Raw genomic sequence first — 17,099 nt, forward strand, 5'->3', positions numbered from 1 at the left:
GTGATTAAGGGACTTGCTCAATGTCATGCAGTAGATAAATGAAGATGAAAAGATTGAAACCCTACACCTCTGCAACAGGAAGCAGCTGATTAACAAGTTGGAGCTTTTATTCTCTGTACTAACTGCCACAGTAACAGTTTTTAACTAACTGCAAATTTCTTTACACTCCTATCTTGTAGAGAAGAAAGAATCACAGTAACATGCAGCAATACCAGATGCTGAAGATCAGACAGTTCTGATCATGGCCAAAATAAGGCAGATGATATAACCTAACAAACTCAAAACCCTTTGCAGTTGCTTGAGACTGTAAAGAAGGTACAGCAAAAATATACTACAAAATATAATGCATTTAAACCACTAAAATCCAATATAATTAGACTATATTACACATTCCAGACCTATTTTTGAATTAATCCATTATTTAGTGCAATTAATAATGCAAAACAATTACACTTAAAGACAATATAAATGCTGTAACAGCTTTTGTTCAAAAATCTACAAGCCATACAAAATACAAACATATAACTGCATACAACATACTATTTTTTGAGTAAGAGAACTTATATGCTTGCAGGACATCTACATCTCATTTTTGACCTTCTTATGTCTCCTCTGTCACCAAGACTAGCTATCCTCTCTGACATCACCCAATACTGGTCTAACCTACTTGAATGGCTAATAATGCTGATTTGTTGCAGGATATACCTCCAGAGTCAACACATCTGAATTGTGGAGAAATGGGGCCCTACACAGGGTAATTAATGCAGCCCCACACCAGTGATAATGTTCCATTATTTGTCTTTCTTTCACAAATTACCATAATCATTGTTCTAACCAGTCAGTGTACATTTTTTTCTTCTTTACTTGTACAACTGTTACAGAGACTTGGATTAAATTTAAAACTTTTATAGAAAAAAAAATCACGGACAGCCATTTTCTGAACAAAACCACTCTCATAGGTTCATACTAGGCTATCTGCCCAAGGGCATTTATAAGCCTAGCCCAGAGTTTTTGTGGCTTTCGCCACCCCTTTAGTTTGAAGAAAACTATGCCCATTATTTTGCTGTGCCTCTGTCAAGCAGTGACACTGAGGTAATCCCTGGGGTATATCTGCGATCTCCCATCCATTGGTCAAGATTTCTCTTGAACACGGCCAGCGAGGTGCTCTGCCTCACATGTACCAGGATTTTGTTCCACAGCATAGGGAGTCTCTGGGTGATGAATCTGTCCCTCCAGCACATCCTATTAATAACCGTGTCAAGGTTTAAGTCTCCCGCCCTTGTAGTTCTGAGGGATCTAGATTTTTTGAGGTGAAGCATGTTCATCAAATCTGGGTTTGACATGGCCTTGTATGTCAGGCACAGGTCACCTCTGAGCAAGCGGTAAGCGACTGAATAGAGCTGGAGTTCTTTCAGTCGGGCAGCATAAGACATATTTTGAGACCCTTTATCCTTTTGGTGAGGAACTTTTGGGGCCTTTCCAGCTGCTGCAGGTGTCGGGTCAGATACATTCCGAATGGGGCATTGTACTCAATCATTGGTCTGATGAGTGATGAGTACAGGGGACGATGACCTCCCTTGATCTAGATGTGAATCCCTTCATGATCAGGTGGGCAATGTAGAAGGTCTTCCTAACTACTTTAGCAACGTGAGTGTCAAATGAAAGGTTACTGTCAACCTGGGTCCCCAGATCCCTGATAACTTCTTCTGTGCTCAGTGGATTGCCACCTATATGGTAGCTAGGGGTAACCTTGTTTTTCCCGAAGGGTATGACTATGCATTTCTTGGCGTTTAACTTTAGGCCATGGCTCTGGCACCAGTTATCTGTTTCTATGAGACCCTTCTGAAGGATATCTGTGTCAGATGTGTTTTCGACTATGGCGCCGAGTTTGCAGTCATCTGCAAACTTTGTCAGCCATAACCCTCCTGTGTTTGCTTGTACTTCAGAAAAGTAGATGCCGAACAAGAGTGGGCCCAGGACTGAGCCCTGTGGGACACCACTTGTGACAGGCTTTGAGTCTGACATGGCGCCAGCAACTCTGACCCTGTGGGTTCTGTCACTTAGCCAGTTTGCAACCCATCTTGTGATGTATGGGTTTACATTTAAGCTGATGAGTTTTTCAATGATACCTGAGTGGGGTATTGTGTCAAAAGCCTTTGCCAGGTCGAGGTAGGCTGTATGGACTGCCTTTCCCTCATCAATGGCCTTGGTGACTGTTTCAAAAAAGTCAACCAAGTTTAAAAAGCATGATCTGCCTTTGACAAAGCCAAACTGGGTTGGATCCAAAGTCTGCAAGTTCCCTATGTCTTTATTTATGAGTTCCATTATGATCCTCTCCATGGCTTTGCAGATCAGGCTTGTCAAGCTGATGGGATGGTAATTTCCAGGGTCGGTGGAGGCACCGCCTTTGTGAAGTGGGACCACAGTTGCCGTGCGCCACTCCTTGGGTACGTATCCTGAGGTGAGGATGAGATTAAACAGCTGTCCTAACTGCGGGTTTAATTCCTCATTGAGTTCGTGGACACCATCCGGTCCCATGGATGCTGTGTTTTTCGCCTTAGAGAGAGCAGTTCTCACCTGGGCGTTAGAGATGTTTGGGGGGCTACAATCCTCTGGTATAGATATCTCTCCTTTTGGGGGGGGGGGAGAAGTTTGCACTGAACTTGTCAGCCAGTATATTGGCGATGTCTGTAGGTTCAGTAATTTTCACATCATTTTGAACTAATTCTGAGCATATCTGGGAGTTTCCACCCAGGTTTCTAACATAGCTAAAGAAGGCCTTATGATTGTCTTTTGAGTCCTTAGCGATTTTTCTCTCAAAATTTGCCTTGGATGATTTTATGAGAGCTCTTAGTTTTTTACTTATAATGATCAAAGGTGTCTTACCTTTTAAGGATTTTGCTCTATCTTGTAGTAGCTTCCTCCTTTTGTTGTAGAGATTGTTTATGGCTGGGGTCCACCAGACTGGGCGCTTGCCTTTGGTAAAAAGAGTCTTTGTTTTGTTTAGGATTGCCTGATCCATGCAGTCCTGTAGGTGCTGGCAGAAGGCATTTGTAAGTGATTCAGCGGCTTGAGTAATGTTTACCGCCGGCTCGGGGGCCTTAAAAGAGACCACACTAGTCTTTAGCAGTGTGAAGTCGGCTTTTGAGAAGTTCTTCACTGTGGTCTTTTTTATCTCAGGTGGGGGCGGGATGAGGACCTCCAGTGAGATTAGTTTATGATCTGATCTCACCAGTGAGGGGTATACTTCCGGTGTTGAACATTGTGATCCCATGTTCGTGATGATGAGATCAAGTATGTTTTCACCTCTTGTGGGGATGGTGACTAGTTGTTCCATGGCATTTGAGTTTATGAACTCCAGGAACCTTTGGGCTAGAGTGTTTGGGCTTGAGTAGTGATCCCAGTCTATATTAGGGTAGTTGAAGTCACCTAGTATGATGGTGTTTGGAGATACATTTATCCCCTCCAGTGTTTTCAGGAAAGCTATGTGAGTTTCCTGAGTTTGAGAGGGTGGCCTGTAGCATGCTACAAATTGCAGAGCAGTCTTGCCTGTGTTTAATTGCACCTGGATGGTCTCCGATGCATCGTGTGTTGCCACCAACCTTAAGGTGTGGGTGTCCTTGATGAATATGGACACCCCCCCTCCTTTCTTGGTTTTGTCCGGATTTTGGGGCCGGAACGCATGATATGAGGTAAAACCTGATAGTGCTGGGGTGCTCTCAGGAGCCTTGAACCAGGTTTCAGTCACAGCAGAGACATCGATGTTCTCCATACTGAGAAGGGCCTCGAGTGCGTGCATCTTGAGGTTGAGACTTCTGGCGTTGAGCAGCATTACCCTTAGTTTTTTTCCTTTTTTGTGTTCTAGGGTGGTAGGTTTAGAATTTGAGCCTTGCCTAAAAAAGGCACTATGGGGGTGTGGCAAGAGCCTTTGCCAATATCCGGAAGCCCAGGGGTGACAGGTGCAAGCCGTCCCTTGCGAAGCAGCGTGGCTTGTCCAGCATGTCATCCCAGGCAGACAGACATTGGATCCCCTTTGAATGACACCAGAGTTTAAGCCAATTATTAAAGCTGATCATCTTATCTCTGTATTGTGGCATCATTCTTGGTGAAGGTAGGATACTGCTCAAGGTCAGGGTCATACCTGCCTGGGCTACATAATCAGAGAGCTCCTCAATGTCTCTTTTCATGTAGTCCAAGGAGGTACGTCTCAGGTCGTTTACACCAGCGTGGACAATGACTGAGTCGTACTTGTACCTGCTGTTGAGAGACCTGAGTGCTTGCGTTATGTGGCGGATTCTAGCGCCTGACAGGCAGCTTACTGTGACCTTCTCCTTACTCAATCTGGTGAGTGGGACATCAGTGTGTCTGACTATGGAGTCACCAATGACGAGTGTGTCTGGCATTGTGTTTGGCCTTAAGGGCTGTGACTGTTTGGCACACTGACTGTGTGGTCTATGTGTTGCTTGTGTTGTGTCCTGAGGTGGTAGTTGTTTGGGTGTCTGCTTTGGTGGCCTCTGCTGTTTTGGTAGATTTTTGATCAGAGCCTCCGAGTATGTCTTTGTGTGTTTATGTGTATGATTTGAAGTCGTGATAGTACTATGTGAGACTGGGTATGTGGTGTGTGTGGTTACCTTCTCCTCCTGTCTGGTCTTGCCAGTCCTATGTTGAGAGAGCTCAGCCTCCAGTTTGGCTGTATAGTTGCATCTCTCGCATGTATTTGTGTTTTGTGGGAGAAGGAGAGGGTTGTCCGTGTACATGAGGCAATTGTAACATTGCCTCAATATTCCCAGGTTCACCAGCTGAGCAGGAGAGGACACTAGCAATTGATCCCTCGACATGCTAGAAGGGTTAGACAAAAAACTTTAAAAAAGACTCCGGGGGATGTGGGTGATCGAGAAAGGGGTTTTAGGCTGGTGGGGTACTATCTATAATAAAAGTGCTATATCAAGATGAAAAGTACTGTAGGAGCAAGTGCTAGGCTTTACAGATAGAGAATAGTCTACTTGGAAATCAAGTAGAGATGAACTTTTTAGTTATAGGATACGCTGGTTAGATCAGTAGTACAGTTCAAGGAAGGTTGTTTTAAGGGAAAATTTGAAGAGTGGACTTTAGGTAGCCCGAATAGTTTAACCTTGATTAACCGCCGCTGCTCTTGTGAGCTCCTGTAGTAACTCCGCGCTAACGCGCGCTTTATAGCAGGGGGCTGGAAAAAACAGGAAATGACCGAAAATGGCCAATGAATTACTAGTTGCTGTCTCTAACCACTCCTCTGAGGACAAACAGGCAGCTCAGTACTCCCCACTCTCACTGGTGAGTAAAGAAACTTCCCTCTGGCCACACAAGAAAATGGAGGAACACAGGAACCAAATACAAAGCCCAGGGATCAGCAAATCTGATCTCTGGAACAACTAGCTAGGAAAGTTAGGAAAGCAGAAGTATTTTTTTTTTTTTTTTTAGTTTTTTTGAACAAACAGAAAATACAGTAAATGCTTTGTTATTCGACTGAATTGCTATCAAAGGCTAGTACACTTGAGTGTATTAGCCTGTTTGTTAACTTTTAAGCAAAACTTTAGCCAAGAAGTGCAATCAACAATATAAGCACAGAAAAACAGGAAAAACAGGTAATATAACAGCAAAATAAGCACAAACAGTGGTCGAAAAGCACAATAGATCGAAAACAGCAATAAAAAATGCTAAAAAATACTTATAATCAAGAAAGTCGCTTTTTCTGCTCTCTGCTGCCTTAGGAACTCTGCAGGGGACCACGAGGAGCTATGCCAAGTTCTCTAATGCCAGAAAAGCCCGCCAACGCGCGCTTTATAGCAGGGGGCTGGAAAAAACAGGAAATGACCCAAAATGGCCAATTAATTACTAGTTGCTGTCTCTAACCACTCCTCTGAGGACAAACAGGCAGCTCAGTACTCCCCACTCTCACTGGTGAGTAAAGAAACTTCCCTCTGGCCACACAAGAAAATGGAGGAACACAGGAACCAAATACAAAGCCCAGGGATCAGCAGATCTGATTTCTGGAACAACTAGCTAGGAAAGTTAGGAAAGCAGAAGTATTTTTTTGTTTTTTTTTTAGTTTTTTTGAACAAACAACAGAAAATACAGTAAATGCTTTGTTATTCGACTAAATTGCTATCAAAGGCTAGTACACTTGAGTGTATTAGCCTGTTTGTTAACTTTTAATCTAAACTTTAGCCAAGAAGTGCAATCAACAATTTAAGCACAGAAAAACAGGAAAAATAGGTAATATAACAGCAAAATAAGCACAAACAGTGGTCGAAAAGCACAATAGATCGAAAACAGCAATAAAAAATGCTAAAAACTACTTATAATCAAGAAAGTCGCTTTTTCTGCTCTCTGCTGCCTTAGGAACTCTGCAGGGGACCACGAGGAGCTATGCCAAGTTCTCTAATGCCAGAAAAGCCCGTCAACGCGCGCTTTATAGCAGGGGGCTGGAAAAAACAGGAAATGACCCAAAATGGCCAATGAATTACTAGTTGCTGTCTCTAACCACTCCTCTGAGGACAAACAGGCAGCTCAGTACTCCCCACTCTCACTGGTGAGTAAAGAAACTTCCCTCTGGCCACACAAGAAAATGGAGGAACACAGGAACCAAATACAAAGCCCAGGGATCAGCAAATCTGATCTCTGGAACAACTAGCTAGGAAAGTTAGGAAAGCAGAAGTATTTTTTTGGGGTTTTTTTAGTTTTTTTGAACAAAACAGAAAATACAGTAAATGCTTTGTTATTCGAATAAATTGCTATCAAAGGCTAGTACACTTGAGTGTATTAGCCTGTTTGTTAACTTTTAAGCAAAACTTTAGCCAAGAAGTGCAATCAACAATTTAAGCACAGAAAAACAGGAAAAACAGGTAATATAACAGCAAAATAAGCACAAACAGTGGTCGAAAAGCACAATAGATCGAAAACAGCAATAAAAAATGCTAAAAAATACTTATAATCAAGAAAGTCGCTTTTTCTGCTCTCTGCTGCCTTAGGAACTCTGCAGGGGACCACGAGGAGCTATGCCAAGTTAAGCAGACTTGGATGAGAAACAGTAAACTTCTTTTCCCTTGAAACTCACACTTAGTGAAATTGCATCTGGTAAATCTAAGCTGTAACAGCTATGCTATGATTCATACTCCAATAGCATTTAGCAAAGTACTATACTTAACGGCTATGTGAAGAGTGCAGAAAATGAAAAGACAAACGTGAAACATATTTACTATCAATCAACTGGACACGTGTCCCTTTTCAAGAGCATCCCAGGTGTACCATCTGTTGATGTAACTTGGTCAGAATCACACAGAAGACAAATGAATGCTGAGGGAATCAGATTCTGTAATAAAGGCAGCGGCTCTTTAATGGCTCATAACCTCACTCTTCTCTAAGTACAAGACAAACTGTTGTAGCCCAAAAGTAACATTTCATATATGTGTGCATGCTAAAAACTAGCCAAATTAAAATGCAGTTATAATTAAAAATGTTAGCATTAGATTCACAGACCACAAAAACAATGACACTCAAGACTGATATTGACTGATTATAATCCTTAGTGAGTTAGCAATAAAAACAAAAGCAAATGGAAGTTTGGCAGGTGGTGTGAAGGATTAAGGTTTCTGACTGCAGTAGGTAAGATAAAGGGTTTGATTCTGAGCAAGTCTAACTAGACAGCACCCTCTAAACTGGGCACTTTACTTGCACACAGACAGAAAGCTCTGTTTGACTTGAACCACTCTTCAATTCTACTCCAGCAGACAGCTTGTGAATCACATTTCATGTGTTCAAGGATTGTCATGCAGCAGCTTCAAAATCTTTCTCAAACTCTTATGTTCATGACCTCCTGCCATGAAAAAAAAATTATATATCAGGGCAGGTTTGGCTGTAAAGTTTAAAATGACAACCATTCTGAGTGTTCTTTATTGGCATTAACAGCTGGTACCACAGTCCCAGGCAGTCCATTCTCTATGGCAAAGCAGTAAAAGTTGTAATAGAACTGGATCATTTTCCTTTCTGATGTTTATATAAATGCAACAAATTTACCAGTTATGATTTATATAGCAACATGAATGACTCTGACAAGAACTCATTCCTTAACAGGTGACTTCACTCTGCCCTGATATCAGATCCAACAATGTGCTATCATGCAGTATGTGTAGCTTGCTTTAGCCTACAGAACTTGCAAATCTCAATCAGTTAATAGAAGTGTGGCTTCCTACTCTGTGCAGCCTGCTGCCATGAAAAAATATGAATTAAACAGAGTATAAAAAGTTGTCTGCTTTGGGTACAGTATTAAAACAACCATACATGACTTGTTTTAGCTTCCACATGAGAGTGAAAAGCCATAATCATTAAGTTGTATAGCACATGCAACATGGGTTTGTGCTCAGTCATGAGTGACATACATCTGAATACAAAAAAGACAAAATGTCCCAATTAGAACAATCACTAACATAATTGTTCTCTTTATAATCCCACACAAAATAGTGGCCAGTCCCTTACCTGCTTGCCTCTTTGATGAGTGCAATAGCAATGAGAATCCTTGTCCGCAGGAAGATGAGCACCAACAGGATAATAACTTCCACTATGATCAGAATGATAACTTGAGGGAAATAAAACAAACTACATTAATTAAAAGTAAGTGAAGCAGCTGTTAACTTTATCAAGCCAAGGCATCCAAAAATTTAAGCCAGAGAAGTACCCCATAAACCTGCTGATACAGCACTAATGTGTTTTGTGGTCACTTTGCAGATATTCACTGCTCCCACACCATGACAATTAAAATAATATGATGTTAAATGTGTTGCACTGAAAAATATGAGTGCACTGAAAAATATGAGTGCACTTTCTAGAAATTATATACCATTTCAATGAATAAGTAGTAAATTCCTGTCCAAGTTTGCTACCTTTTTATGCCTGAAGAACTGCCGAAATGATTTGGCCATATAAATTACTCCTAAGATAAGAGGAATACTTAATTATTTTTATATATATTCACAGCTTGGAAGGCTCTAATATATACAGCAAATGAAAGGTATACGTAGTGTATGCATTCATATACACTAAGGAAAACAGATGTTTCCTCACATTTCTGGCTAGTAAAGCATTCTTTCAGCCCTAAAAGGCACCCAGTTACACACAGACATAAACATGCCATCTGTTCATTAACAATGAAATCCTGTGTGTCAATCTCAGAAAAAGAAACACCAGTAGTCCTCTTGTTTACATTGAGTTCTACATCAGACAGAGTTTAGGCCACTTACAGATGGCTAACCAGGTCTCCTTGACTTGAACATATGCAGAAAAGTTTGTGGTGAAACCGATGTTGTTGATTGTTGCACCCTTCTTGTTGTAGTTATCATACTCCCAGTAGCAGTGCCAAATACCTTAAATCACAACAGAAAAAAGGTCAGTGATTTAAAAGTTACTAAAATCCTGAGTACTGACACTACACTCCCTACTGAAGTGGTAGACACTACTACAAACTTTAAGAATCTGCATTTACGTATTTGCTGCCAATTTACATTAAAAGTTAGCATCCAGCTCTCTCACAAGAAAGGAGAAAAGTGGCATCCCTCTCAAAAGAGAGTCACCTGTATTGTTACATACCAAGCTAAGGCAGCTTTGGAGATGGCAATGAAATTAAAAGTTTAAGTTCAAATTTATTTAGTGCTTAAAAACAATTTAGTGATCAACACATTAAAACCATACTGAAAAACAAAATATAAGCCGAAAACAATTCAGTTACATCAAAAAAAGGATCAAAGAGCAGTTTGCTAATGTGAACTAAGCAATTAAAAAATAAATGCAGAAATTAGTGATGAAAACATAAATAAGCAAGCTTAAAGAAAGTAAACACTTAAGCATAACCTAAACAAGATAAAAGTCAACATGAAGGAATAAACAGTTCATTTAGGCTGCAGACTAAGGACAGTTTAACAGCCATTTAAGCAGTGTAAAGAGCTTTAAAGGGACATCAACAAGATTAAAGTCGCATTATACAATGCTAATTCAAAAACATTTTTAGAGAACTTTTGAAATTTACTAGGGAGGCAGGATGTTCTTTTAGACAGAAAGGAAACACTTAAGGCACACAACTGTCAGATGTAGATCAGAAATCCATCACTGGAAAGATTGCTGGAAATGGAGTGGTCAGCAACAGACAAACAGATCAGGTTGACCTGAACAATGCAGAGGTAAAACTAAGAAAATAATGAGCCAATGCCTAACAGGTAGCAAGTACAACTCACCCAAAGCCAGCATAATGTAATCATGAGATACTTCAGCAAGCAGAGAAGCAACATAGTTTTTTCAGCATTTGCAGAGGTTGACTTAATAGTCTGGATGACCCATATATGCAGCACTACAATAGTGCAGGCAAAACAAAACCAAAGCATGCACAATTACTGAGTAGTCTGTGAGACGAATGTGATGACTGAAGAGAGTATAGTGTCCCTAATATAGAATAAGGATGATTTGATAACTTTTTGAGAGCTGATCTATCAAAGACTATATATCAATACTACACCAAAATTATGCACCTTTACCAGATTTCACTGTGGTGGTGGTGCTGCGGTAGCGTTGTCACCTCACAGTTAAGACGTTGTCCTGTTTGATTCTCAGCTAGAGCATCTTCTGTGTGGAGACATGCGTGAGTGGGCGTACCTTCGTTGAAGGTTGTGCGTCAGGGCCGGCAACTCGGCATGTAAAAATCTACTGTCAATTGTTAGCGGACCAGAGTTCTGCTGTGGCGACCCCTAACCGGGAAAAGCCGAAAGACACAACAACCAGATTTCAGCTTATACTCAGTATAGAGACAGTATAATAATTCTTCAAAACGGCATGTATAGGCAAGTTTTTTGACATGTTAAGCTTCAGCTGATTAAAAGCATCCAGCTGTGGATGCATTCCATATCAAAACTGGTATATATAAAAAAAAAAAAAAAAAAAAAAACCAGAAGTACAGAAGTAAAGGATGAGCACAAAAAAAATCAGCTATACAAGGCAGTATAGAGAAATGTGACTGTCACTGGGCTGCAGAAGAAGTGAAAGAGGTATGAAGAAACAGGACAGTAAGCTGATACATAGAATAAGTTATCTGTGTCAATATCTGCAAGCAAAAAGGAAAGTGTGATATTAAGTCAGACAGCAATTGGAATAGATGGACAAAAGTAGAAGCAAATAAAGAGGAGTTCAAGTGGAGCTCCGGTTGCAAACTGAAGGGATTAATATACTAGCCACCTACCCAGCTGACAGTTACAATAATTAAATAAATAGAGAGCAAGATAAACAAACAGGTACTGAAATGGAGAATATACCTGCCAACTAATATTGCTACTGAGTAACCTCCCCACTATAAATTGCTGCTGCAAAATTCCCCCGGTCTCATCTCATCTGCTTGACTGCTAGGACCTAGAAGATAAAACTGAAAGGTTCCCCTCCTTAGACTGGGCATTAATCCCTATGTCACCCAATGGGTTGCTAAATGGCTTACTGATAGAACCCACACTGTAAAAGTAGCCGACTCCAAATCCAGCTCCAGACAAGTGACAAGTGGAGTACCTCAGGGTTCAGTCCTGGGGCCGCTCTTGTTTGGCATCTACTTCTCTGAAGTACAGGTCAACACTAAGGGACTCTGGCTAACAAAGTTTGCAGATGACTGCAAACTGGGAGCCATTATTGAATCCCCAAGTGATGTGGATACTCTACAAAAGGGCCTTACAGAAACAGATGCTTGGTACCAGAGCCATGGGCTCAAGCTCAATGCCAAGAAATTTACTGTTATCCCCTTTGGGAAAAAAACATGTATCCATGAATTACCATATAGGTGGCAGTACACTAAACACAGAAAGTGTGATAAGAGACTTAGGGACACAGGTGGACAGTGGTCTCACCTTCGATAACCACATCGCCACAACAGTCAGGAAATCCTTCTATGTGGCACACCTCATCACGAAGGGCTTTTCATCCAGAAAAAAAGAGGTCATTGTCCCACTGTACTCATCCTTCATTAGACCCATTATAGAATACAATGCCCCATTTGGTATGTACCTCTCAAGACATTTGCAACAACTGGAAAGGCCTCAGAAATACCTCACTAAAAGAATCACAGGCCTAAAGCAGATGCCCTACGCTGACCGCCTTAAAAAAACTCCAGCTATACTCTGTCGCATATCGTCTACTCAGAGGCGATCTCTGCTTAACATACAAGGCCATGTCAAACCCAGAGCTGTTGGACATGCTACACTTAAAGAAATCCCAATCCCTCAGAGCTACACGCTCCAGGGATCTAAACCTTGTCATCACAATAAACAAAACATGCTGGAGGGATAGGTTCCTGACCCAGAGACTCCCCAGACTCTGGAATAGATTGCCCATACATGTCAAGCAGAGTGCCTCTTTGGACCTCTTCAAGAGGAACCTTGACGATTGGAGGGGAGAAAGGAAATTCACCCCAGGGATCACATCAGTAGCCCTGCTAGACAGGGGTCCAGGAAAGTAAATAATGTGGGAAGAAATAGCCAGGGAATTGTTATGGCTAGGCTTGTATAGGCCCTAGGGCTGATAGCCTAGTACCAACCTATGAACTTGACCTGCATCAAATTATCCTCAGCAAATCCTAAAGTATTCTACTGAAATAACATCCAACGTCACAAATACAACCACACTCCATGGAGCTTCAACTGTGAAGTCCATACTGCAAGCCAACACACTACCCAATTTTCTATCACTGGAAACTCTGTTGTGAGACATAAGGATACCCCAGGCAGAACAGTTGCTTATCAGGGACGAGGATCCACAGAGTCACTCATGCATTATGGTCACTGAATCACAAGTGCCAGTATGACTCATAGTCCATGTGGGTGTTAATGACCGGAGATGTACCTCCCTGGACTACAAGGAGAGAGATATTGTGGAACTGTTACAGCATGTGTCCTGGGATTGTATTAACCTAGCATTGAGCAGTATTCCACCTTCCCCAAGGATGATGCCACTATATGAACAAAAAGTTGATAGATTTTTATAACTTGCTTAGCTTCTGGTGTCATTCAAAAGGGGTGCAATATTTGTAAGCATGGAAGGATATGATCAACAGACCACTTTGCGTTGCCAAAGATGGTCTGCACCTTTCCTCACTAGGCTTTTGAATGGTTGCTAAAATATTGTCCTCCCCCACAGTACCTTTTTTGGCAATGCCAAACTGACAAACCTTCCAGTTTAGCAAAATCAACCCAATGAAAAAGGTGTTACTGCTCAAGGCTAAGACCCTAAACAAGAAACTCCACTCTATGCAAACTTTCATTGCCTTGGAGAATGCAGACATCTGTGCAGTTATTGAGACATGGTTTTAAGCTGCAGACGATACCCTAGCAGTGCAGGGATGCACTTTCCACACATTTAGACTAGCTGCTACACAGGGAGGGACTAAAGATGGCGGTATCTCAGTCTACATTAAAAAAAAAAACATACCTCGAGATTGGTGAAACAGGATGATGTACTTGAGTTTTTCCTTGTCCAACTTACTATAGGTAGAGTCCCATATCATATCCTTGCAAGCTATAGATCACTCTCTATGATCCATTAAACCTATAGCTCATACTTGACCTGCTGAAGACACTTACCATTCCACCCAGTACCATATTCACGGGGGACCTTACCCCTGTATAAACTGGAATCCTAACATGACCCCCTAATGTGCAGGCCCAGAGATTCCTGGACTTTGTTAACACAAACACCCTAGACCAGTTAGTCCATTTGCCCATTGTAGGTTCAAATATACTGGAACTAGTACTCACAAATATGGGAAAATGCTGCAACCCTTACCTCTAGCGTAATCTCCTCTCTGGCAAGGTCAGAACATAAAGTTGTCTGCTTTGAAATAAAAATCAATATTATGTTCCCAGTAAACCCTGCAACAGTTAGGGACTACGCTAAGACAAACTACCTATTACTAAGCTATTGCCTGACCGAATTTCAAGCCCCTCCAAACCAGGGGAACACAACTGCCTATACAGAATTGTACATAGAAACCTTGTGCAATAATTTTAATAGATGCTAGGAAACAGCTGTGCTCATCAGAAACAAGCCACAAAGAACAAACTCAAAAATCAAACCACCTAGTGAAATCCAAACAAACAAACTGAACAACCAAGAGGGAAAATTAAGCCTACCAATGCCATTTTGAGGTAAAGATGGCCCCCAGCCCAAGGACAACCACAAAGTTTTATTTAGCCATGTCCAACACCACAAAAGCAGTACATAATAGCGCACATAACTGATTGTTAATGGAGCCACTTACACAGAGCCAGAAGATATAGCAAGTCTGCTGGCCTACAAATTCAGCTCTAATTTTACCCCCTCACAGCTGCCCCACCAAGTAATGCCATCAAACATACATACAAACCCCCACCAATGATCACTAGGGAACACGTCCTAAATGCACTCTCCAAGGCTACCACCACCACATCAATGGCCACTGATAACATCCCAGGATGCCTCCTAAATAGCCTGAAGCATAACCCTTCTGGACCTCTGGAGTCACTATTTAACCACAGCCTCCAGACAAGCTTTGTGCCACATGAATGGAGGACTGCATCAGTCATCCTTCTACAAAAAAGTGGTCTATCCATGGACCCTGGCAGCTACAGAAGCATAAGTCTGACTAGTCACGTATACAAAGCTATGGGAAGAATTATCATGGACATGATCAATAATGACACAGGAAACTTTCAGACACTGGATCCAACCCAGCTTATCTTCATCAAATGCAGATCACGCCTACTCAACCTGGTGGACTTCTTTGAAAAAGTCACCAAGCAATGGAAGAAGGAAAAGGGTGCATACTACCTAACTTCACTAGATAAGTCATTTGATACAATACTTCACTTGGGCATTGTAAACAAACGCATGGAATTAAGCATTAACTTCTGTGTTATATGCTGGATAGCCAGCTGGCTCTCACACAGGATCCAGGAAGTTAGGATAGAGGAGACCACCTTCAAAAAGAGGGCAGTCACTAATTGAGTTCCTCAGGGCTCTTTGCTGCTCCTTTTTTATCTCTTTCTCAGAACACAAAGCCAATGTCAAAAACCTCTGACTCACCAAATTTGCAGATGAGTGCAAACTAGGAACAGTCATAGAATCCTCCCAAGACAATAACATCCTATAGAAAGGACCAACACAGACAAATAACTGTTATCAAAGCCATGGCTTAAAACTCAAAGCCACAAAATGCTTAATAGTACCCTTTGGGAAGGTGTCCACCTTAGGAAACTTCCTAGGAGTGGTCCCAGTGGTCAGAGATTTGGGGACATGTGGACAGTAACCTGGGTTTCATCATGCGTCAAAGATCGAAGGAAATCACTCTATGTTGCTCAACTTATTAGCAAGAGATTGGCATCCAGGTCCAAGGAGGTCATTGTTCCTCTGTATTCAGCTGTTATCAGACCCATCACCGAATACAACTCCCCCTTCATTATGTGTCTGTGCAGGCACATGCATCAATTGGAAAAGCCTCACAAAAATATTATAAGGTGTAAACATGTCCTGTGCAGGATCACCTCAAAGCCCCATCTCTACACTTGGTTTCCTACAGATTGAGAGGTGATCTATGCCCGACTTACAAGGCATCCTAGTTTCCCACTCTGATGGACCTTTTGCACATCCACAAAGCCAACAGCATCAGAACTAGTCAATCTAAGGACTTTGCTTGTGAAATAAATAGTCCAAAAACAAATCACAGGTACCACACTTGAGTCCCAAACAGCAGAATACCCAGAAGACAAAAACAGAAGATGCACACAGTTCAACCGTTCATAGTTTATTAAAAACAGAATGTATAATAAATAGGACTTGCTGGATGGACAGGTGTGTGTTGGAGAATTCCGCGCCTCTGGAACAGGCTTCCCATCCATGTGAAGTAGAGTTCTTCCCTAACCCTATTCAAGTGTAACCTGGACCAGAAATCCACCTCAGGTCTAGCACCCATGTCTCTAATGGACAGAGACAGTCTGTAAATTATACCCCGATTTGCATATACCCCTTAAAATAAAACCTCTAAGACTCAAAAAAACATGCAGGATACTTTTGGGGTAACATGGTTAAGCTTATAAAGGCTCCAGTGGTCCTTAGCCTAGTATACACCTACAAACCTATGCACAAGTAACAAGTTGGCTACCCCTCCTGCCAAACCTTCAGACATACATATGAGATGTGTTGGGTGAACCAAAGGTAAAAATGAAAACAACAGTAACTGTGAAAATATAAGTGTTGCAATAATGGTCACCTTTGACAAAGTAGGCAACATAAAACTGATGGCTAACTGCAAAACAGACATTCTTATCTCCATCACAAGATAGTTCATGGAGTGTATATTTTAGGACATACTGGTGAAACTGTGATATGCGGTCCACACCCCAACCTGGGAGGAAGAGATAAAATCCCAGACTTGGTCCTTACCAATATGAGACAGCTCTGTTCCCCTCTATTGTAACATGCTCCCAGGTCAAATTGGACCACAAGTCAGTCATGCTTACTGTAAGAGTGAAGCCAGGAGAACCCTCCAATACCTCAGTATTCAGAGACTATACAAGGCTAATCTATTAAAATTGAGTGTTGACCTGTCTAAATTCAAAAGCCCCTTCCACCTTGATTATCCCACTGCTTATGCAGAATACTTTATAGACAAGTTCTATGCACATATATATTGTTACATAGCTGCATCAGTCCCCCTCAGAAACAAGTACCATGTAAAATTCAAAAATAAACCCCTTATGGTAAAACCTTGATATAAATAGGATCTATATAATAAAAGAAAAAACTCATTGCATGCAAAAATAAATCTAACTCTTAAGAAGCCAAAAACACTCTCACTGAACTAAACAAGGAACTCCAAATCCTGATGGAATCAAACGAAGGCAGATATCAGGTGACAATAGCCACCCACGTAAAAGGGAATGACAAAGTCTACTTTAACTATGTTAAAAATCTCAAAGCAATACCTGTTAATGCACAGAGATAACAGCAAATGGTATCACTTACTCAGACCCAAAAAACATAGCCAATCTACTAGCAAACAAATTCAGCTCCAA

General features: G+C 41.4%; 1 protein-coding gene across 1 annotated transcript in view; it reads right to left on the minus strand.

Annotated features, from left to right (window-relative positions):
- The window catches only part of SLC44A4 (solute carrier family 44 member 4), a 1,277,084-nt gene that overhangs the window by 289,719 nt on the left and 970,266 nt on the right, over positions 1-17,099 (minus strand). Inside the window, exons 12-13 of the mRNA XM_044082136.1 lie at positions 9,273-9,395; positions 8,512-8,611 (exon numbers count right to left, since the gene is read on the minus strand). Of these exons, the coding sequence (XP_043938071.1) occupies positions 8,512-8,611; positions 9,273-9,395 (223 nt within the window). The remainder of the gene's footprint in view (positions 1-8,511; positions 8,612-9,272; positions 9,396-17,099) is intronic.

Source organism: Protopterus annectens, chromosome 9.part0 (genome assembly GCF_019279795.1).
Source record: "Protopterus annectens isolate FY-2018-M chromosome 9.part0, PAN1.0, whole genome shotgun sequence".
Lineage (NCBI taxonomy): Eukaryota > Metazoa > Chordata > Ceratodontiformes > Protopteridae > Protopterus > Protopterus annectens.